The sequence below is a fragment of the Hakea prostrata genome, chromosome 10 (assembly GCF_041222555.1).
Source record: "Hakea prostrata isolate BN-2017 chromosome 10, UWA_Hpros_2, whole genome shotgun sequence".
In the NCBI taxonomy this organism is placed as follows: Eukaryota; Viridiplantae; Streptophyta; class Magnoliopsida; order Proteales; family Proteaceae; genus Hakea; species Hakea prostrata.
In genome coordinates, this window is record NC_142609.1 from 46,062,559 (window position 1) to 46,086,707 (window position 24,149).

Here is a 24,149-nt window from a genome sequence, read left to right on the forward strand (position 1 = left end):
AAATCATAAATTATTAGCAAGGAAAAAAAAAGTACCCATTATAAAACAAAAGTTAAAAAGAATTAAGTCATCATTTTTAGGAGAAAACATAAACCTAGAATGAAGAAGACCTTAGGTGAAAAAAATGATTACAAGGAGTCGAAAATAAAGGGTTTTGAAGACACCTTGGAAAATGACAGAGTTTAGGGAATGAAAAAGACATTCTGTATCTTCTCACAGATCGCACGATTTTAGATTTCAGCTGAAAGCAAAAACCCTAATGAAGAAGAAGAGGGTAAGTTTCCCTCAATTTAACATTTCAAAATGCCTTGGTTAGCACCTTTTGAGTTAGTTTGGTTTGAAACGGAATTGAGTAGAATTGGTTTACCTACGGTTAATTCAATTGTGGATGATATTTTGATACTGTACAAGGATTTTTAGTATTTTTTTTTGGACATGAGCTTTCTATATGGGGGAGGGGAGTCTTACTAATATAAGTGATGCCGAATGAGTGTGAATCCGAGTTCACATCCTTTACAATTCCCACCCCCTACAATTTCTTGTAATTCCTATATAGGATTGTGACCATTTGACAATTAATTATCCAAGGGTTAGAATTAGAATCCAATTTGGATCAAAATCTAATAAATTCTTATAAATAAGCCTCAAGGAAAAAGGAGAGATGAATTTTGAAGAAATTTTAGGAATTTATTAGATTCAAATCCTAATTGAGTTCTAATTCTAACCCTTGGATAGTTAACTGTCACGTGTCACAATCTTAGATATGAATTACATGGAATTGTAGGAGGTGTGAACTTGTATGAATTCAGGACCTCTCTATAGGAGGTTGGACTTTTTTTTTTTTATTTTTATACGAAGCGGCTTTTTATTAAGTCGGGGAATGATGATATTAATATGTCTCAATAAGAAACCCGACCTTCAAAGGGGGTCCCGCCCGGGGGACTTTTAACGGCTATGCTAACCCAACATTAGCAAGTTTACATTTAAAGAAAAAAAAAAATTTTTTTTTTGTCTCCATCCATGCAAATAAATGGATCCATAATATTTCATGCAGATTACCCTTTAGAAACAATTGAATGCGAAGAAATGCCGTCGACCGACGTTGGTGGCTATTCGCCTGCAGAGACAGCAGTTGTCGCGGAAGACAACTACGTGTGTCACTATAAGAGAACGGTGTTCACTCACTGAAGCTCTATCAGACACGTCTAACCTAGAAACCTGATGTGTTGGATGAGTTAGCATTCATCATTTACCTTCCCAATCTCAATTCTTCCAATTCTTCTGCATATATATAGATTGGTCTCTGCATTTCTCGCTGAACAGAGCAATCCAAATCTCCCACACGAAGCTTCACAACACCCCAGTTGAGAGAGAAAAGAGTGAAAATGAGTCACGAACAACTCCGGAGGCCTGAAGCCGGTAACCAAGAGCAGCCCATCAAATATTCCGACGTGTTTCAAGTTTCCGGCTACCTTGCTTCCAAACCCATCACCCCACAAGATGCTGCCATGATGCAAACTGCAGAGAACATGGCTCTTGGCCAGACACAGAAAGGTGGCCCTGCCTCTGTTATGCAATCTGCGTCTACTTACAATGAACAAGCCGGCAAGGTTGCTCACACTGACGTCAACGATATCACCGCCGACCAAGGCGTCACTGTCTCTGAGATTATTGTCCCTGGTGGTCGCATCATCCAAGAATCAGTCGCCGGACAGGTTCACCCTCTTTATCTCTTTCTGTCTCTCACTACCAGGCTCTAAGTTTCGGGAGTCCTTCATTGATTGATGATAAAGTTAACGTTTTTCGATTTAAGAACCGATTCTAGAGTTCTTGAATAACCATTTTCAGTATAGACCTATTTGAATATCTTGAGATTCCGATCAAATTTTGATTGATGAGGACTCAAACCAGGAATTTTCGAAAAAGCTTACGTTTTTCAATCTTCTCTATTTTTATCTCCTCTTGGTCGTTCCATCGGTCCCGTTTTAATAAAAGTTGTTATTTTTACGGTGCAGGTGGTTGGACAGTACGTGCAACCAGTGCCGGTGCAGCAGAGAACACCGGCGGGGGCTATTGGAGGCGATGCAGTCACCATAGGAGAGGCACTAGAAGCAACAGCAATGACAGCAGGGGATAAGCCAGTGGATCGGCGTGATGCAGCGGCGATACAAGCGGCAGAGATGAGGGCGACAGGGAGGAATGATACCGTTGCAGGAGGTATAGCTGCTACAGCTCAATCAGCAGCAAATCTGAATGAACGAACCATGAGAGATGAATATAAGATCAAGCTGGGAGATGTTTTAGCAGATGCTACAGATAAGATGCCAGCTGATAAGGCGGCTACTCGTCAAGATGCTGAAGGGGTTGTGGCTGCGGAGATTAGGAACGATCCCAAACTGAGCACCAATCCTGGTGGCGTTGCTGCTTCTGTCGCCGCCGCTGCAAGGCTCAACCAGAATCCTTAACTTTTTGGTTGGAAGATGATGATATGATCGATGATGCGTTCTGGAGACTAGTAACCACCCAGCTTAGTATTGTAAATACTAGTGTTTTGCTTCCCTCACCCTTTACTTTGTTTCCCTTGTAGGTGGAAGAACCAAAGAAATTATAAGCATATAGTTTTTTTGGGTAGAAAAGTATCTATAGGTTAGGGTTAGGAAAAGGGTTTATGGAGAATGTAAGAGTTGCTTTGGAATTTTGGTTTGTATGTCTTGCGTATAACATCTTTTCTAAAAAAGACTTTTGCTTGGTTCCAGACTTCCAGTAACCATTAAACTTAATTTTGAGCCAAAGCTTCTCAACCTGGTCCTAGTCTACCCATCTTTTTACACATTTATTTTTTTATATTTACATAAGTGTGGGACCTGCAGTATCTTATTTGACATGGGCAGATTTGTGAGTGTGGGTTTATTACTTTATGTGAGTGTAGAAAGATGAAAGATGGATAGAAGTGTAGACTGAGTGGAGAAGATTTGAACTCATATATATTATATGTTATAATATGAACATAACAAATTCTAAAGTGGGGGCATCCACTATCTATCAATGTTCGATTTGTGAGTGTAGGTTTATTACTTTGGGGGGGGGGGGGGGGTGTGGGTGTGAGATGAAAGATGGATAGAAGTGTAGACCGTGGAGAAGAGAACCATATATATAGTTAAATATGAACATAACAAATTCTAAACATCCCTCAGTGTTCTTTTTATTTTCTTTGGAGGAGAAGAAAAAGCCACCCGGGGGTGGGGAGAGGGAGAGGGGGTTAGTTTGTTAGTCTCTAGGTAGAGGTCTGAACTCTACAACATATTAGGAGGGGATTTACTCAAAAATAAATACTTTTGAGTTCTGACCAAAGAACTTTGACCTTAATGGGTTCCATTTGAGTCTTTTTCAGTTGAAAGGTATAAGGGAACTAGAGGTGGAGTCTTAAAGTTTGGATCATGTCAATACTTTTTCACCACCCAAAAGGATGCGCCCATCTGGGCCCACTGGGGAGGGAGTTTTCGCTTTTAAATTATTTTATAAATACTTAATAAATTTTACACATTGTGTAGTAAAGAAGCGTGAAAGATGGAAAAGATGGGAAAATGATATAAACTCTTTCCTTAACAGGTAGAATAGATCTGTTTGATTTCGTGTTTGGGGTGAGAAGGTGGGGGTGAAAAATCCAATCTTGGTTGAGCATGCAGGTCCTTATGTGGGTGCAGAAGCTAGACAGATTGGCAATGATCTCTCTTGTTTTTTTTGACAAATTTCTGTGAGCTAAGTGTTTTAAAAAAATTCTGAAATCGATACTGCTTCATATTCTTGAAAACGATTAAATATTTTATCAGGAAAAAGAAAAATGTTCCATACATCAAATTTTGGAAACTTGGAGAAGTTTTAGTTGTGTAGTTATTAGACCTAGGATGAAGAGATTGTTTCTAAATAGTTTAGTTGTGTATTGCACATGAATTTCAAACATAGTTGATCTTGTTGGGAATTACTTTCATTCCTTAATATAAAGCTATCCATTTATTATTTATAAATAAATAAAAAAACAGAAAAAGAAAAAACATAAACTTCAACAGTCTCATTTTCCCAAACAACAGGAAGACATGTCCACCATCCCATGTTGCCATGTTGCTTTTTACAACATTTCGATAGGAAATTACAAAAGTTCATTGGCAATACAAAGAACATCATAGGGGAAACTTTGAAGGCCAAACCTCAACACCCTGTACAAGATTTCATACAGTAATATAGAAGAGTTTGGGAAGAATTTGATTCTCATTTTGCACAATATTGCCGGTCAAGCTGTTTAATAAAACCCCTTATCTGAAATCAGAAAATAAAAAATCACAAACTCAACAGGCTGACAATTGGGACATTATTAATCTCCTGGTACATCCTGAGAGAAAACCTTTCTGGAAGATTTACACCATTGTCAATGATAGCAGAACATTGGCACTGTCCTTCGACTTTCTCGTCTTCAATAACATAAAGAGATAGGGCTATACTGTTGCGGAATGCTTGGCAGCGAAAGGAGCACAAACTCAACAGAGAAATCCCCCCCCCCCCTTTTTATTAGTTTTTACATTACCTCGAGGTTTTAAATTTAAATAAAATCATATTTTACCCCCAAAAAATAATTACACAAAGAGCCCTGCCAAAATATTTACTGCACACGCTTGTTTCTCTTCCCCTTCCTCGTGTACACAAAGAATGTTACACATTACATTTAACTGAAAATGGGGGAAAAGACAAAAGCTCAGTTGAGCACTATCTACAGGATATGTCAACACGTTACAGATTTCTCAACGTATGTTTCTCAATTTATCAACTGGTTTAGCTGACCTTTTGGAGCCCCAGCTCTGTGGAGACCAGCCTAAGCAATACTTGCACAAGCTCCCTAACTCTTGCTTCCCTGTCCAACATTAGAACACCCAAAATCATTTGACCATAAAACGTGAAGATGAAAATTCATGTCAACAGCTTCATATCTTCATAATTACTGTTACATTGGAGCATTTTCCTCAGATATTTTTATGTTTATGAAACTTGAAAGGCAAATACTGAATATCTTCCAAACCTTAGGATAACAAGCTCACAAAATGATGGAAACAGAACAAGCAGATGTGTGCGTCCATTGTGATTCTCATTCTTAGCTAGGGCATCCCTCAAGTACTGAGGTAGGGAAAGGATTGAAGCTGTATCAGGATGAATTGCCAGCCGGGCCAACTCTTGAAGGACAAAAATAATTTCTTCAATTCTCACTGCAGGAAGTGGACGCTCTCCTGAAGACATAGTTGATGCTTTGATATTCATTATAACAGCAGTAGGTGAAAGAAACCCAAGAAAATATTCGAAACAATAATCATGACATAGAGGGAAGCTAGTCACCTAAGTCATTCTCATCCATCAAGAATCTTCTCAGTATGTATTCACATCTGCTAACGAGTACCATGATTGAAATTTTGCTAGCTTCGGATCTGGTTGGGTTCCAATGATCCACTTCGCAGGTGTAACTGGGGAACCAAAAACAAAAAGAAAAGGAGCAGGTTAACAATTGATCTGTGATCAATTAAAAGTACAATACCATAAAAAAACCCTAAGTCGCAAGAAATGAAAAAATGTTATACACAATCCAATTGGTTAGGGATATCTTTGTTTTAAAGCAATCGGGTGGCTAGTGGTGAAAAAATGCTTGACAGATAATTCTAGCCCAGAAAGAACCAATGATGCTGTCAATAGGCATCAACTAATAACCTGGGTCTGTCAAGAAGTCTGGCTACTCCTACTTCAAAGACTAAATGATCATATCATCAGAAACACTTCCCAAAAAGGTATAGAACTCTCTCTTTGACTCTGTTTTTACTTTCAGGCCCTTTCAAAACAACAAGGTTGATGTAGAAGGTTAAAAAAAAGATTACAATGACTCCACTTACTAGCATAAAGAAAATAACTTCTGTAAGCAAGCCAAGGAGAATCTACTCGAATGTGAAGGCAATAACCCTACTGTCTCAACAGGTAAACAGCATGTCCGTGATGCACAACGGTCCAGAATAGAAACTAGCCGTTCAAGAATCTGCACAAACAGTTGTATCTTCAGAAGAATGACAGTTGAACAGACAAACTTGAACATGGTGAAGAAACTGCACAGAACAGTTAAAGAAAATAATTGAACATGGTGAAGAATGACAGTTGAACAGACAAACTTGAACATGGTGAAGAAAATAATAGAACGTCATATTTAAAGAAAATAATTGAACATGGTGAAGAATGACAGTTGAACAGACAACTTAAAGGTTAAACTAGTGCTAGCTAATGTCATATTAGGAGATATAAAAGAGTGGTATGCATATACGGCCCCAGATTGAATTAATGGTCAACAGACCAGCACATAATCACATATCCTGGTCCAAAAAATGTAGATTCTCAGATCAACTTCTCATATGAAAATGAACACTGATCTACGTAAGACACTGGTAGTTAACTGATCTCTCACTATACATCTACTGTGATAAATTATTAACAATGAGAGATTATAGACCGTAGAAATTGATGAAATGAGAAGATTACATCTACAGGAATGTCAGTTTCAGCCTTCAGAATCTTGTCAGCCAAAACATTTAGAATGGTCATCTCTAAAGACTCGTCAGCCTTGAGTGCAGCAGGCGAGAGGACATCGGAAGGAAGAGCACGCCCACAAGAACCCACAAGGAATATTTCATAAATGTCAGCCACTTCTTTCCAGAGTCGTATCCTGGCAGTTCTGCTAACATTTGAATCTCTTCCATAGTTTACGCTTGTGCTACTGACATCATCAACAAGAATACGGTTGAAGCCTTCAACAGCTAATCTCCAGAGTGCACCATCAGGAGTGTCTCTTCTAGTTACCATGCACCTTCACAACAAGCATCAATCTAGTCAGACTTTCACTGCATAGCTGCATATCTCAAGGGTTCCAATAAAGTTTTACTCAGGCAGCCAAATTATTAAGCAAACAACCTAATTCTGACAGGGATGGACCATATAAACTAGAGGCATTAAGAATAGTTTTCATCTATTCAAGATTTCTCCCTGATGCACCTTACTTGACTTAAATCCATGCATCAAGTTCAATAGAGGGACGAGTAGTTCCTGAAGGAACTAACCCTTTGGTTCACTTGGAGAATCAAGAAATTAATCTGTAGTGAGAAACGGAAGAGTAAAATAAGGAAAAAAAAAGCAGGAGATAACGAAGGGAAAACCTTATTATTAGATTGCCTGGACACCCAATTATAAAAAAATAAAAAAAATAAAAAGGAAAACTTATATGAAGAAATGTAATCTGAGTGTCAAATGTCAGGACACCGATTTGTATATGGTTACTGGAAGGGTCTTCATCTTTCAATACCCACTGCAATGACAAGAGAGTCCTGTTCAAAATGTTGATAACATGGCCAAAAGCTCTTATTTTAGAATTTATCTTCTACTTATTTTAGTTTTAACCTGTTAAAATAGAAGGGAAATGGATATATAGTTGAAATCCCACCACCTACCCTTGGACTGAACACATAAAATGGGTCTTGCAGTTGAGTACAGAGATGTATCTATTTTAATCTTTTTGGAGGATGCAACGATTAAGCGAACTTCTAAGAACTCATGCAGCCATTCAGTTATTTGTCCTGAATTTTGACAGCCTTTATAACTGCACGAAACAAATTTAAACTTGATAGGTCATAAGATTCCTGTACCTTCCAAGACCTTGCACCATCTCAGGGAATATATTATGCTTTTCAACAGCTGGAGCCAGTAGAAAATTTTCTACCAAAACTGGAACAAGTTTTTCTCCAAAAAGATTACTTGAGAAGCTGGGAATCACATCCTTCGTGGGAGAGCCAGGAGTTTCTGTTTTCTTTTGGGACGTGGAAGAATCACCATTTGGGAGATCAGAAGTCATGTTTGCAACAGAAACAACATTTAGTTGAGGTGCCAATTTTACAGCTTGATTATGGTTTCTGCTGGTGCTGGCTTGCTCAGTCTCACCTTCTTTTTCTTCTAAAGCAGCTTCTGATCCAGGAAGGTAATGCAAAAGCTCACGGAGAAACCTCTTCCACATTGAAGATAGGTGCTCCGCAGGGCACAGCTGTGGAAGAATTTCGAGCATAGTGCGCTGCACTGGTGGAACATGTAGCTGGAGAAAAACCATGAGACAAACATAGTGTCCTCAATATTAGTCAGACCAAATAAACCATATCATACATGGAGAAATTCATAGGCTTTGTAAAAGAAAGTAGTCTTCAGAACAGAAAGCTCTGAATTTGGCAGTTTGAACAGGCTTCCTGTTTCTTTGGTGTTTCTAGTAGGAGACTAACAGCAAATCTACCACATGTTGCCGTCCAAGAAATGTTTTTATATCAGTGTCTGAATATCCAGAATATGAAGTAAGGTGGTCTTCAATTCAGGATGTGAGATCACAGTGAGAGAATATTTTTACTTCATTAGGCAAGGTAAAATACAGTTTCATCTAATGCTTTGTCTAGATCAATTTATACCAATTAGTCTGGTCCCAGTATATTTAGACTGGAGGTTTTCTTATATCTTCAATAAATTCTGAGAAGAGAAGTAATCAGATGATTCAGATCGGGTAAAGATGCCAAAATGCTGACTTAACTGTTTCCACTTCCATGTTGACAGAATTACACCTAGGTTGCCGGACAGCCAAATGTATGATCTCTAGCAACTGCATGTACATCCCTTCATCAAACATCATTTGTGCTTGTGCATATATTTCTCCTGCAAAATAATTTTGACCAAATTCTTAAATAAATGAGGACATACAGAAAGTTCCATTATTTAAGGAACCAATGCCCCAAACTTCACTCCATCTATCAATTGAAGCATGACATCGACTGCATTTTCTTTCTTTTGGGGAGATAAATCACTAATTTTGATGATATAAACTAAATGATGCAAGGTGCTTCAACTAGTGGAATTGAGAAAAGACATCCATATTCCTCTTTAGATCAAAAGACACAAACATTGCCTAGTAATTATGTTGATGTGTACTGATGGCTGGTGCATTACCGAGACCATGCAAAATCTCCTGCTTCACCTTGCTTGCTGCAGTTCCACTGTAGTTTGGATGTCTCTGAAGAACAAGCTCATAAACATCAAGTACTGACTTGAGATAAGGCAGTGGTAAGTTTCCCTGATTCAAACCAAACTTTTCTTTTAGTTGAAACAGTGTGCACATTAGAGACAATAGTAACATAATTCACATAATTTCAAGACACTGTTTTTCGTAACAAACAGCAACAGCTGGACAGCCACTTCATGAGAGAAGCAATATCACTGACTGAAGACAAAAGATAGTTTACCTTCGGAGAATGAGAGAGAACAACTGTTTGTAAACAATTGATCGCTGCAAGTGCAACCTCTTTACTGCCATTTAACATGCTATTCCTAACAAAAACAAGCAAGGACTCCCAACCTGTAAAATAGTAGCTCTAATTAAAACAGTAAGAGTTAATGTAGAAAAGGTAAGTTGAATTAAGCTCAAAGAGTGGACTCACCAGACCAGAAATTGTTTAAACTTCTAAGGAAAGGGAAAAATGAACGTAGAAGACGCGCTATACCCCCTGAGACTAATACAAGTGTTTCATCCCACTGTTTCTGAGCTGTGTTACGACTACAAAATCATCAAACAGGTAAGTTTTGGTAATTAGAGGATTATTATGTGAATAAGAAAATAACCTTAACGGTGAAAGAAAACTGGTGATTCATGTACCTATGATGAATGAGCATATGAACTGCTTTTCCTCCTCGAGTTCCAAGTTCTTTACCTTGCCATTCATCTGTTGACGATGCTGCTGCCTGCAAAATGGATTCATCGGAATCAATGCTAGGGAAATCACTGGAAGTAATTTTCAATCCTGTAAACTTACCATGTGAGAAACACAGTCTAGTGTAGGAAAGACATAATTCCAAAGGCAGTCTTCCCACATGCTTCTAGAAAGTTTCTGCCCATGAATTCCAAGGGTTTGAAAAAGTGTCCTGATTGCAGAGTTCCTTACCTGAAATATGAATAGTTGAAAAGGATATCCTTAGAAATCTGGACTTCATTATGACACTGTTAGAGGGATAGGAAGAATTTTATAACGAGCTAATATACATAGAGTCAAAACTAAAGGCCTAAATTATTCAGAACAACACATTAAAGGCCTTCCACTTCAGAAGGTTGCTACTTGAACTTCCAGTTTGGATGTGGACTTGCTAAAACTGGTAGTACTTAAAAATAGCATTATACAAGTTGAATCTTCCACTAATTGTTTATCTGAACAACATTTTGATTACTCAGCAAAGGTTAATTTACTTGCACAATCCAATTTTTCAATGTCTATTTATGGCCCCCAAAGTTTTACTGACAAGCACTATCTTTTAACGTCATAAAACCTGCAAGTAATCAAAATAAATAAAAGACGTTTTCACATAAAATTTTCTTTGGAATTTACTTTCCATATATTGGAGTAGAGTGATTCTACCAACTTAGTTCTACATTTGTTTGTCATTTCTGCAAGGTTTTCATTGGGCATATCTAAACTCATTAATAGTTCATTGGGAACTTCAAGTCTGTCCTGGATTGCCAGTCTTTAATGTATTATACAAGTAATTTGTTGTGAGTTGTATTCTTCAAGAAGCATATTATGACTACCCAGAAAAGGTTAACTGTTTTTTAGGAAATCCTAATATTTAACGTTAACAATCACAAAATGTTCTCTTGACTAGAACTATCCTAAGTTTACAAGAAAGTCAATAAAAATTTAAAATAATAAATGATGTTCTTGAAAATTTTTCTTGCAAGTGACTTGCCGTGGAGTTTGAATGATTCCTCTCACTAAGAATTCACCGATTGTTTATGCCAAAAATTGGTCGATGTTTCAAGTTAAGTTCCTTATTTGAATACCAGCCTACACAGGCTGAATAACCCAACTTGCATAAGTTTAACTTGCTAGAAACCAGTTATGAATTAACCATTAAAACCTAGTCTGCATCAGGTTCTGCATTTTATGACGAGTCAGTCATTGTGATTAGGTGTTTACTCACCCTAATTTTTCGTACCACCAAAGATGTTTAGAAGGTGTTCCCTGTAGATGCATTCAATTGCCAGGCCAGATGGCTAGAAAACAACCAAGTCTTCTCAAACCATATCATGCTTTGGTATCCAAGCTCCATTTAATGACAATTTGGAGGTTCAGCATTTAACCTCTAGGTGGTTGCAATTAATGTCCTTGCTGGTTCTCTTCTTTATCCAGATTTCTAGTCTATATCAGGATTCACAACTTAGTTGGGAGTTGGGACCAAGGAAAGAAATAGCTAAATCTACTAAAATTGAACACCACTGCAAGTCTGCAACAACCATGGTCTAAAGTATCATATTACTTGCTTAGAGGATGATGTGAACCAGGATCTAGGGTTTGACTGAATAATGCAATGCCATAGATCTAGGTTCACTCCATGATCCTCTTCAATAGAACCAGCAGTCTTCTAGGGTTTAGAATACCCTACAGTTGAAGGGGATGGGTTGGTTATGGGGTTCTAGGGTTAGGTTCAGGCAGGGTTTCTAGCCTAGCGTTTGCTGAACAAGTCTGAAACCTTGCTGTACATTTGATTTCAGAATTGATTTCAAAGCCAGGGTTTGAAAATTGGGGTGGTTTCAATAGGGTTAGGGTTAGGTCGAGTGTTCTACGAAGGATGGGGAAGCTAATCCTTAAAGGGTTTGAGATTTGTTTAATTGGTTTGAGTAGTTTTAGGTTTTTGAAGTTTCTAGGGTTTAGGGTTTTCTAATAAAGATAATGAATTGCAGGATTTTCTAGAGTTTAGAGGGGAAAGGAGGAACTATTACTTAAAGGTTGAAGGTAGGGGATAGGGAGGGGTACCTAGGTCCTAAAGGGGTGAGAGTCTAGATCAAAGGGGTTAGGGGAACCCAAAGTTTAGAATGCAGAAGGGGAAAAAGAAGAAGGCAAGTGAGGGGAAGGGCTGGAAATGTGATCCTAGGGGAGGGGAGAGGAAGGGACTAGAGATGGAAGGCTGGGAAAGGCTCTAGGTTGATGCTGCAAGGTTGGGAAGGGGCTGGGAGTGATTTGTGAAGGGGAAGGGGGCTGGAATTGTGGAATTAGGGTTCAGGATAGGATTGGGCCTGTGAATGGGAGAAGAAGGAAAGGCTGAGGCTGGGGTGGGGTGGAACCTTATTGCTTACTTGGAGTTTGGAGACAGTGGCTGGAATGTGAAGCTTTTTGGAGAATTTCTTCCTCTCAAAGTGCCACAGGCCCCCCTCTTAAGAGAAAACACGACTTCTGGCTGAATCCGTCCTTCAATTCTCAATTTTTTTTCAATTTTTTTTTCATAAAACAGAATCTTACAGAGGCTTACTTACAGCCTATTGAAGAAAATTAAACTAGGATTCTAACTTGCAATACAAATCAAACTGAACTCCTACTTGACTAAAGACTCTCACTTATATAAGGATTCTATCATATCTCACTCTAGAAGGATCCAAATTGGAATCTAATAGTAAATATGGGATCCTTGCAAGAAGTAGACTGAAACTAGGGACTCCCTTGCAACTTGGGAATCCCAAACTAACAAGTATTCTTCAATAGCTCAACAAATAATGACTCAAAAACTCAAAATCAAAATAGATCTAAGGTCCCACAAACATATTGGACCCAATAATACCCTAAGTTGATTCAACTGAAAAAGTGCAAAATTACCAAAATACCCCAAATACTTGGACAAATTTGCCTGGGTTGCTGGTAAGGCAGGATATTGGTGAACCCCTTGGACCCTCGTTAGGTGGTCTTGGATCTGGTTTACATCACCAGGTCATTAAAAAAAAACCCTACTTTATTCCATTGCTCACCACAAAGAGGATGAAAATGAAAATTTGAGAACAGAAAACAAATTCAGAGATAAAAGGGGTTGGGGATCGGGAATTTGCTGATTTCATACTCTCATTTCTTTTATCATGTTGCAATACAGCTAATATGACGCAGATACAACTTGCTGCGTTATACAGTGCTCTTCTTGCTGATTCACATTTCTAAGGCAGCCTGCCATCGATTTCTGTTTACCAGTTTAATGTGAAGGGTGAAAATAGTGGAGCTCCATTTACCTTGGTTAGAATTAATAAACTCAAGTAATTCTAACCAAGGATGGAATATGATATCCTAATCCCGCCATTGCATTTAACACTATCAACAATATAACATGATCTCCCACCACAGCCAATTACTAGCTTCCTGCCACCAGGAAAAAGTGATTTGCACCACAGGTTGGGAACTTCATTTCAATATGTAGTTTACTAGCAGCACTTGCTGCACCCATGCCCCTCCTATTGTGTTTGTGGCTTTGTGCTAGGTATAACCAGTTCAAAAATACCCTCTGCGAATTCAATTTTACATCATGTTGACATGTTAGGCAGATCCTTAAATTAACACTTGCAAGCCCCTTGGAGTTGAATGGACCTCTTATTGAACTTCGTATTCCTGCAAGGTGCAACACTAGATGCAGGAAATCCAGCCTCTACATATAATGAAAATTTTGAGATCTTTAGCTCTTCCAGTATCTGGTAATGTCCCATTTGTGTGAGAAATTTGATTGTTCCATGAACACACTCCAATTCTTAGAATTAAGGAAACCAAAAACACTAGAAGTTCACATGAGCAGCAAAAGGGTCCAAACCTCTGGCCTCTCATCAGCACCAAGTTTCTGAAGCAAAGAGAAGACTGAGAATAGCAGTTTATTGTGATCAATTGTATGTATTAATGGAACTTGGTTGTGAGCTCCATTGCTAGTGTTGATAATTTGCTCTTCTATCTCTTCTGGTCTCCCATGCTTTGGGATAGATGGTGTAGCAGGAAATCCACCTGCAAGATTATGCATAGCATGACTAGAAAGCCAAAAAACGCTCACGATGAAAGGAGGAAAAGGATGATGATAAAAATCTATAATAGCAGTAGTAACCTAGTTCTTTTTCCTCAACATTCCCAGGGGTAAGGCCCTTGGCAATAAAATCAGTTGTAGTCCAGAGAAGGCCAACTGCTGTCAAACTTATATTTAGCTCTGTCTTCTGAGAACTATAAGCTCCAGTAACTTCTATGCATCTGCAAGAATTGGCTTAAACGTAAACATGAGGTAACAGGACACTTTTGCGGCAAATATTATTTGAGAGACATTAGACTCCTAGTATTTTATTAACAAAGATGCAACTAGCAAGAACTAAAGGCTTATGATTAACTATGCTACAGCAGGGAAGCCTTAAAAGGAAGTCCCAAACATCAATCTGAATCCCCATAAGCCATGTTTAAATAATAAGACAGAATCAGTTCCTAAATTAAACTGTAAGCTTTTACCATTTAAAACTGACACATCAGATCAAAAGCTGAATAATGCGTTTTTGCAAGTGTTAACTTTAGAAATAATAGCATGGATAGAGTGCACCATGCTCCAATTGAATGGGTTGGCCACCACGTCCTGGCCATATTTTTAAGTAACAAAATCCTAGGTTGTTGAAGTTTGAGACAAGCTCCCAACCAATAGTTTGGTCCAATTGTACAGATCAGGACTAGATATTAAAAAGGGATAATTACTATTGTCCCCTTATACTTCGGTTTTATTACTAATCAAACCTCATTCTTTATGAAATTACTATTACCCCCCTCACTTCTAACGGTGTTAAGTGGCTGTTAACATTAAATATGAAATGTCTATTTTGCCCTTCATTAAAATTAAGAAGTCAAATGACATTACCCTCATTTATAGAAACTATATTGAATGTCAATTATATCCTTAAAATCTTATATTTTAGAATTAGTTTTGGATTTGGTGGGACCACATACATATGGTTGTTGAAACTTTCACATTCCACTAAAATTTTTCATAATCACAATGATGGAAGTTTTACAAACAAATTAGCATATAAGATGCTAATTGATAGGAAATTTGTCAGCATATATTAGGTGATTTTCAATTTCCAACTTTGAATTAAATTTGATATTTCTTAATATTTTAGTTTCTATTTTAAGTTTTATTTAATTACATCTTTCCTTCATTTAATGATTTCTTTTTAGAGAAGAAAAATCACATCCTATTTTTATTTGGTGATTTCTTTTTAAAAAATAAAAGTAAATTTTTTCTCATAGTTAATTAAGGGCAGTATTAAATTTTTTCCTATAGTTAATTTAAGGGCAGTATTAAATTTTTTCCCATAGTTAATTAAGGGCAATATTAAAATTTGTCCCATAGTTAATTAAGGGCATTATTATAACTTGACAAAAGAGGAAATAAGTAAAAAGATAATTGCAGGGTTATTTTTGGGATTTTGAAAAAATATATAGATGCCACATCATTAGTAAACTAACGGAGCTTAACGGTAGGGGGCATTAGTAATTGTAGACAAAGTTCAAGGTTGGATTAGCAATTTTAAAAAGTATAGGGGATAAAGTAGTGATAAAATCAAAGTACAAGGGGGCAACAATAATTATCCCTATTAAAAATAAGTAAATAAATAAATAAAATAAAATAAATAAAAAAAAGGCAAAGCTATTTTCATTTTGGAAGAACTCACCATTAAGTGGTTTCATGTACATCATCATCATCCTAGCCTTGTATACAGTGATTTCAAGTACATCGTCTATTTATTTAAATGACGTAGAAAATATTCAAAGTTCTCTGGATGAACTGTTAGATTGTTGCTCAAGTCCATGCAACACAAAGAATGCCCACTTCCATTAGTCAAGACTGGATGGAGGACTTTGATCTATCAGCCAACTAGTAGTCAAGGTGATGCCTAGGCAGCGTCTTGGATGTCCACAATGTCATGTCACCTTAATTTCATCAGCATTCTTCCCCTCCAACCCTCAAACCCCCCCCCCCCCCAAAAAAAAAAAAAAAAAAAAAAAAAAGAGGCCACCTTTCTATCACCTGGGCTTAGTCAGCCAGATTTTCAGAAAGAGCAGGCATCAATTTTATTTGTATGTGACCGTTTAATAGTTATTGTTGTAGCTTATTACAGTATATCTAATACATTTAAGGATATTTCATACTTCTAACAATGAAATATAATTAAATTTTTTACTGGTAGCCCACTTAAGTGGGGGTGAAACTGTCACCTGCTCATATAAGTGGGAAAAATTATTGGATGCCCACTTTTTGCAATTTCAAAAATTACCCTTACCTACAGTTAGATTTTCTGTCAAGTTTGAATATGAAATGACAGATTTGCCCTTATGTGTGCTAAAATGACTTTAATGCCCCTTCACTCTCACTTAGTCTCCCTCTCCTACCCAACCATTAGCTGGGTGAAGGGAGCTTCTTCCTACATCTCACCGGAAACCCCACCACCGTTGGCAACCACCACCCCTCCCTGCCGGCAACCACCTTCCCCACCAAATTCTCTATAGGAAAGCGCCTTTGTTTTACATAAGGTCATTGTTCATCTCTGGTTAGATTTCTTTCCTTTTTCTTTACTTCTTTTTTTACCTCCATTAATCTTCTCAACGCTAGGCAACAATCAATGTATGGCGACATCAGTGATCTCTTGGGAATAGATGGTACTGATTTGTGAGGTTCGATTTATTCAATGAAAAACAAATTAAATAGAATTCAGTTTACCTACGAGTTATATGAAATAAAAATGGATCTCAATCTTCACAATAGCATATTGTTTTCAGATCTGAAATACACAAGAAAGGAAAAGGAAAAGTTGGAGACTCCAAGTAGATCTCATTTCTGGTGAGTCTGGAGAGTAAATTAGATTTGCCAGCACCAGAATTTCCGATTAATATGACCTTGAAGAAGTAATGATAGTCTTCGTCTAGTCACCTCACCATGGATTCGATTTGAGTCCGAACAAAGGAGACATTTCTTCAGAAAGAGATCAACGAAGTAATCCCTAAATTATTCGAGAGTTTGAAGGAGAGTGAAAGAGAGATCGAAGATCAATAGACCAATTATGGATTTGTGTACAGATGACAGATTTTGTCGTCTTCATTGTTGTTGTTGCAAATATGGTGGTTCTGCTGGAAATCACCCACCGCTGTTAATGAATGTTTGGGCTTTCATTTGATTTTGGTATATTTTAATTGTCCCGTATGGAGAGGTGGGGAAGGTGGGGGTGGTGGTAGCCACCAGTGGTGAGGTTTCCGGCAAGGCGTATGAAGAAGATAGAGTTGGGTAGGAGAGGAGAATATGAGTGAGAGTGAAGGGGCATTAAAGTTATTTTACCACACATAATGGCAAATCCGTCATTTTAGATTCAAACTTTACAAAAACTAACTATGGGTAATAGGTAATTTTTTATATTGTAAAAAGTGGGCAGCCAGTAATTTTTCCCACTTAAGTGGACAGGTAATAGTTTCAACCCCCTTAAGTGGGATACGGATAAAAACTCTATAATTTTATGTTGTATCATATTGTTTCTCTGCATGCCAGTATTTAACTCCGGCAGTGTTTTGCTGCCGGTCCCAAGCCCGGGTAAAAGAGGAAGGTTGGTGCATCAGGTCGGCAGCCGGCACCGGAAAAAATCTAGCAAAACCCTTTCATGGATTCGACCTTATATGATAAAAGTTGTGCTAGGGCATTCCCCGACAAAAGAAACGACGCGTTACACTATGGCCCGAGTGTGGTGATAAGTGGGCAAGGTCCCTTGTAAGTGACGCGTTGCATAGGCACCCGGATGTGGTGATAAGTAGGCAAGGGTTCCTGCGCCGTGGATGAGTGGGGTAAAGAAGCTAGTCCAAAAACGTAGGATTAGATTGGCATCTTGGAACATAGGATCTTTAACAGGTAAGAGTTTAGAATTGATAGATGTTATAAGGAAAAGAAGGATTAATATAGCTTGCTTTCAAGAGACTAGATGGAAGGGTAAAAAAGCTAAAGAGTTGGATGGCTTTAAACTTTGGTATATTGGGGATAAAACAAATAAAAATGGAGTAGGTATAATAGAGGATAAAGATTTAAAAAATGATGTGGTGGATGTGAAAAGAGTGGGTGATAGGATTATTGCTATCAAGCTTGTAATGGAGAAAGAGTTCGTAAACATAATTTGTGCATATGCACCTCAAGTAGGATTGGATGAAAGTCTAAAGCATATGGATGGATTAATGCAAGGAATTCGTCAAGGAGAAAAGATTATCATAGGAGATGGTCTAAATGGACATATTGGAAAAGATCAAAGAGGCTATGAGAGTGTACATGGAGGATATGGTTTTTGGAGAGAGGAATGAGGAAGGGATTTCAATTTTATATTTTGCTATTGCTTTTGATCTATCTATTATAAATACTTACTTCAAAAAGAGAGATGAGCATTTAATTACCTTCAAAAGTGGACATCCTAGAAACCAAATAGATTTCTTCCTAACTGGAAGGACTGATAGATTGCTATGCAAGGATTGCAAGGTGATACCGGGGGAAAGCTTAACTGCATAACATAGACTTGTGGTCTTGGATATGTGCTTAACCCCAAAAACTCATAAAAGGTCCAAGGTTAAGTATCCCAGGTTAAGATGGTGGAACTTGAAAGGAAAGTGCTTGAAATCCTTCGTTAATGAAGTAGTCAAACAAGGAAAGTGGAATTTTAAGGGGGATACAAATGCGATGTGAAATGAGATGGCTATGTGTATCAAGAAGGTGGCTAAAGATGTCCTAGGTGAATCAAAAGGAAAGCTTCATTCTTATAGAGAGACTTGGTGGTGGGATAATGAGGTTCAAGCTGCCATTAGGAATAAAAAAGCTAGTTTTAAGACATGGCAAAGAACTAAGGATGTTGAGGATCTTCAAAAGTATAGGTTGGATAGAAATGAAGCTAAGAAAATTGCGGGAAAAGAAAGGGAAAAGAAGTATGAAGAGTTATACATTAAGTTGGGCACGAATGAAGGGGAAAAATCTATTTATAAGATAGCTAAGATGAGGGATAGGAAGAGTAGAGATCTTGACCGTGTTAGATGTATTAAAAATGGAGATGGTAAAGTATTAGTATGTGATGAGGACATTAAGAAAAGATGGGAAATCTATTTGTCTAGTCTACTAATGAACATACTTCAAGCAATTATGATTCGGAAGATCGCACCTTTCACTAAGGCACCAATTTTCAAACTTATATACGTAGAACTTCAATATCCGAAGTAAAAGAAGCACCAAGGAGGATGAAACTCGGCAAGACACAAGGTCCTAATGAAATCCCAATAGAAGTATGGAAGAGCTTAGGAACCCATGGACTAGTTTGGTTGACCAAGTTGTTTAATAAGATTATGAGCACATGAAAAATGCCAGATGAATGGAGGAGAAGCGTCGTGGTTCCAATTTACAAAAATAAAAGAGATATTCAAAGTTGTAATAACTATAGGGGCATTAAATTGATGAGCCATATTATGAAATTATGGGAGAGAATAATTGAAACCCGTTTGAGACACTTAACTACAATTACGGAGAGCCAATTTGGGTTTATGCCGGGAATATCTACAACGGAGGCTATTTACCTAATTAAGAGACTTATGAAAAGGTATAGAGAATGTAGGAAAGGCCTTCATATGGTATTTATTGACCTAGAAAAAGCTTATGATAGAGTCCCTAGAGAGTTAATTTGGCAAGTACTATAGAAAAGAAGTGTTGCAAGTAAATATGTAGATATAGTTAAGGATATGTATGATGGTCCGGTGACAAGTGTAAGAACAGTGGGGGGACAAAGTAATGAATTCCCAATTACAGTTGGGCTACATCAAGGATCAACTTTAAGCCCATATCTATTTGCACTTGTAATGGATGAATTAACCAACGACATTCAAGATGAGGTCCCTTGGTGTATGCTTTTTGCTGATGATATTGTGTTGATTGATGAGACTCGAGTGGGGATTAATACCAAATTAAAATCATGGAGAGTAGCTTTGGAATTAAAAGGCTTTAAACTAAGTAAAACGAAGATAGAATATCTAGTTCGTAATTTTAGTCATGATCTGGTAGACGATGAGGTGGTGATACTTGATGATAAGGAGATTCCTCAGAGTGATTGTTTTAGGTACATAGGTTCAATCATAAGTAAAAGAGGTGATTTAGAGGAGGATGTATCTCAATGAATTAAAATAGGGTGGATGAAGTGGAGAGGTGCGTCCAGGGTCTTGTGTGATTAGCGTATTCCATTAAAACTTAAGGGAAAATTTTATAGGACCGTTATTCGACCAGCTATGATGTATAGTGAAGAGTATTGGGTTGTTAAAAAGAATCATATAGATAAACTTAGTGTGACAGAAATGAGGATGCTAAAATGGATGAGTAGCAAAACTAGGATGGATAAGTTAAGGAATGATCATATTAGAGTTGGTTAGGGAGTTGCTTCCATAAGTGATAAACTTCGAAGTCGTTTGAGGTGGCACAACCACGTTCAACGGAGACCTATAAATGCCCCTGTACGGAGAAGTAATATAATCCAGATTGAAGGAACCAGAAGAGCTAGGGGTAGACCTAAGATAACCTTAAGAGAAGTTGTGAGAAATGATATGCATAGCTGAGGCCTAGTATCTAGCATGGCCTCGAATAGAACTGATTGGAAGGCAAGAATCCATGTAGCCGACCCCATTTAGTTGGGACAAGGCTTATTGTTGTTGTTGTTGTAGTAATTTATTACAGATTTAGGGTATGTGTTGAGAAACACTATGTTGGTAGAATGGCTTATTAATCAGTGTGATCTCAAGCCCTCTATTTATAATAAACTGGAAAAAACACTATTACACAAATACGCTTGGGTAACAAGAAATAGAAATTTACATAAACAAAAATTCTAATAGAGTTGAACTCCTAGTATAACTCAACCAACACTCCCCCTTAAGTTGAGGCATAGATATTAGTTATGCCCAACATGCCTACAATAGGAAGGAAATCTCCTTCTTTCAAACCCTTAGTGAAAACATCTGCCACTTGGTCTCCAAACCTCACAAAAGGCATGCAGATAAGTCCTTGTTCCAGCTTTCCTTTGACAAATAACCTGACAATTTCAATGGGCTTAGTTCGATCATATTGCACCGGATTATTATCAATACTAGTAGCAGCCTTGTTGTCACAATATAACATCATAGGGTTTGGAACTTGAACTCCAATATCTTGTAGCAAGCCTTTCAACCATAGTAGCTCACAAACTCCACGAACCATAGCTCTATATTCAGCTTCGGTACTGGATAAAGCTACCACATTTTGTTTCTTACTTCTCCAAGTAATTAAATTACCTCCAACAAAGGTACAATAACCTGAAATTAACTTCTTGTTTGGAGATCTAGCCCAATCTGCATCAGTGTATGCTTCTACTCTTAAATTATCAGTGGGTGACAAAACTATTCCCATTCCAGCAGTTCCTTTCAAATACTATAGTATTCTAGTAATAGCCTTCATATGAGCCAAATATGGATCATGCATGAATTGGCTCACTATCCCCACGGCATAAGCGATGTCTGGCTTGGTGTGGGACAAATAAATAAGTTTCCCTACCAGCCTTTGGTATCTTCATTTGTCCACTGGTTCTCCCTTTTTTCTTTAAGTTTAGCTCCAGCTTCAATAGGGGTATCAATTGCTTTATACCCTAACATTCCCACTTTTGATAATAAATATAGGACATACTTTCTTTGGGATAGGAATATACCCTTCTTTGATCAAGCCACCTCAATCCCTAAGAATTATTATAACTTCCCTAGATCTTTAATCTCAAATTCTCTGCTAAGAAAGTCCTTCAACCTTTGAATTTCTTCACCATCATTCCCTGTGATGACAATATCATCCACATAAACAATGAGAAGTGTGATGTTAGTACCTAACCATAGTTGTCAAGGCGTCCTGGCGGAAACATAGGGCTTAAGGCGAAGGCCGACTCAGGAGAAGTCAATAAGGCGGCCGCCTCAGACTATGAGGTGTCTTCGAGTCGTTGCCTCGGACGCCTCGGATGCAAATACCACTAGGCGACCGCCTTATTGGGTGTTAAAAATTGTAAATTTATTTTATTCCAAATCAAAGGCCATAAACAATTTGAAAATTCCAATCGGAAAGAATCTAATGGGTGAATGGTTATATAGGTGTTATTGTAACATTAAATTATTAAAAAAAAAAAAAAAAACGAGATTGTCCCGACCTTACCTCTTCTCTGAGTTCTCTCTGCCTCTCCCTCTGCTACTCTCTTTGTCTCTGACTCCGACACCGACACCGACCATCAGTGACACCGGCGACAGCCAGCGACAACATCTCTGGAGTCTGGACTCGATTTTTGTTTTTGCATCAACCAAAATTCCACCGTATCAGTTGCAGGCTTGCAGCGGCCAACCTCCGGCGCAGCAACCTCAAGAGTAGTAGCGTGCGAGTGTGTGACTCTCTTTCTTCTTCTTTCTTCTGTTTTTTTCCCCCTAAATCGATTTTGTTCACCGTGCAAGGTGCGACTCACTGTTGCCGTGTTGCGGTTGTAGGCTTGCAACGAGTGAGCGACCAACTTGCAGCGGCTTCCGGTAACTTTGGTCACCATCTTAGGCAACGGTATGTTGCCGGAATTTTTTTTTCTTTTTTTTTTTCTTTCTTTCTGCGATGTAGCTATGTTATATACTTATGTCATCAGTAACTTTGTTCACCATTTCGTGAGTCTTGTGACTTGCAAATTGCACCTGATTGCATACTCTGAACTTGCTATTTGGTGTTTCTGTGTTTTTATTTTATTTTATTTGTAACGATTCTTCTTCATTGAATTTGTTCCATCTCTGTTTCATCTACCTAGATACATTGTAATGATTCTTTTCTTATCTGGTGTATGTGTGTCTTTGTTTTTCTTTTGTTGTTTGATTTTTTTTGATAGATGATAGTTCAGCAACTTGGTACTTCGGGTCCAGCTGATGAATTCTTTCCTTGCAAAAGTTCAGCACCTGAATTCTTTTGTTGTTAGATTTTTTATCGTATCTTGATTCTTGTTAATGATAGTATGATACTTGGAATTTATTTAGGACCTACTATGTGTGGTTTGTAATATGTTGGATCAGACTTGAGGTAGGCTAAATGGCTAATATTAGTCTTTTTATTATATATAAGATAGGTTTATAATGAATTAGTGTATGAGATGTACACTAAAAAGTAAAAATTTCACTTAAAACACCTCGAACGCCTCAAAAGCGCCTCGAAGGGCGCCTCATCGACTCATCGCCCCAACTAGCTAAAACCGCCTCGCATCGCCTTGCCGCCTTGACAACTATGTACCTAACTTCTTGACAAATAATGTATGATCAACATTGCTTTGTTTGTACCAATCGAAGTCATTGCCTTCAGGAGGCGTCCAAACCAACATGTAGGAGATTGTTTTAACCCATAAATTGATCTCTTCAACCGACAAATTTTCCCTACAGTATTGTCATCGGAGAAACCATGTGGGATTTCTATATAGACTTCTTCCTCTAACTCCTCATGTAAGAAGGCATTCTTTACGTCTAGTTGGTGCAAGTTTCAGTCTTTGTTCACAGACTACAGACAACAGAACTCTGACAGTGTTCAGTTTCACAATAGGGGCAAAAATCAATAATCAATCCCATAGGTCTGGGTAAACCCCTTTGCAACTAGTCTAGCCTTCAACTTGTTGAGTGATCCATCCATATTTTGTTTAACCACAAACACCCATTTGTAGCCCACTGGTTTTTTTTCCTTCTTTTTTCGGAGGAAGTGTAACCAGCTCCCAAGTATCATTTTTCTTCATTGCCTGCATTTCCTCTACCATAGCTGCCTTCCATCTCTTATTAGCGTAGGCTTCTTGCCAACTTTTAGGAACATATATAGATGATAGAGAGGATATAAAAGCACGGTAAAAGTCAGATAAAGAGTCATAAGAGACATATTTTGCAATGGGATGCTGAGGACAAGATCTGACTAATTTTCTCATAATAATAGGAAGATCAAAAGAAGATACCTTAAGGGGAACAGTAGAATCTGATTTTGGAGTAGGAGATTGAAGTGGTAACGTGTCACTTTTCTCCACCTGCTTTAGCCGGTTGTAATTCTTCCTTTGATAAAATTTGCACCTCCTTATTCTGGTCAATTTTGTTTTGAAAGATCTCAATAGTGTGCCTCACAGGAGTGGTCTCCCCTAACCAGGTTCTTCACATGGTTCAGAAAACGGAGGGGGG

The 24,149-nt window shown here is 37.9% G+C and overlaps 2 protein-coding genes across 4 annotated transcripts in view; one reads left to right on the forward strand and one right to left on the reverse strand.

Moving 5' to 3' along the window:
• The first annotated feature begins 1,385 nt into the window (after positions 1-1,385).
• LOC149003435 (late embryogenesis abundant protein D-34-like) lies at positions 1,386-2,465 on the forward strand. Its single transcript, XM_089138503.1, has 2 exons — positions 1,386-1,715; positions 2,016-2,465. Exons 1-2 carry the CDS (start codon positions 1,386-1,388, stop codon positions 2,463-2,465), a joined length of 780 nt encoding a protein of 259 aa, XP_088994629.1.
• Positions 2,466-3,832: 1,367 nt separating this feature from the next.
• Positions 3,833-24,149, reverse strand: part of LOC149003436 (ARM repeat superfamily protein) — a 72,700-nt gene continuing 52,383 nt past the window's right edge. The window contains exons 30-43 of one of the 3 annotated variants that reach the window (XM_089138990.1): positions 13,987-14,126; positions 13,705-13,889; positions 9,909-10,037; positions 9,752-9,837; positions 9,537-9,652; positions 9,342-9,454; positions 9,049-9,172; positions 8,636-8,757; positions 7,716-8,155; positions 6,559-6,883; positions 5,925-6,064; positions 5,380-5,504; positions 5,069-5,291; positions 3,833-4,903 (exon numbers count right to left, since the gene is read on the reverse strand). In XM_089138990.1, coding sequence (XP_088995116.1) covers positions 4,825-4,903; positions 5,069-5,291; positions 5,380-5,504; positions 5,925-6,064; positions 6,559-6,883; positions 7,716-8,155; positions 8,636-8,757; positions 9,049-9,172; positions 9,342-9,454; positions 9,537-9,652; positions 9,752-9,837; positions 9,909-10,037; positions 13,705-13,889; positions 13,987-14,126 — 2,347 coding nt within the window. In that variant the 3' untranslated portion in view covers positions 3,833-4,824. The remainder of the gene's footprint in view (positions 4,904-5,068; positions 5,292-5,379; positions 5,505-5,924; positions 6,065-6,558; positions 6,884-7,715; positions 8,156-8,635; positions 8,758-9,048; positions 9,173-9,341; positions 9,455-9,536; positions 9,653-9,751; positions 9,838-9,908; positions 10,038-13,704; positions 13,890-13,986; positions 14,127-24,149) is intronic. The other 2 variants (XM_089138992.1, XM_089138991.1) reach the window with 2 other exon arrangements.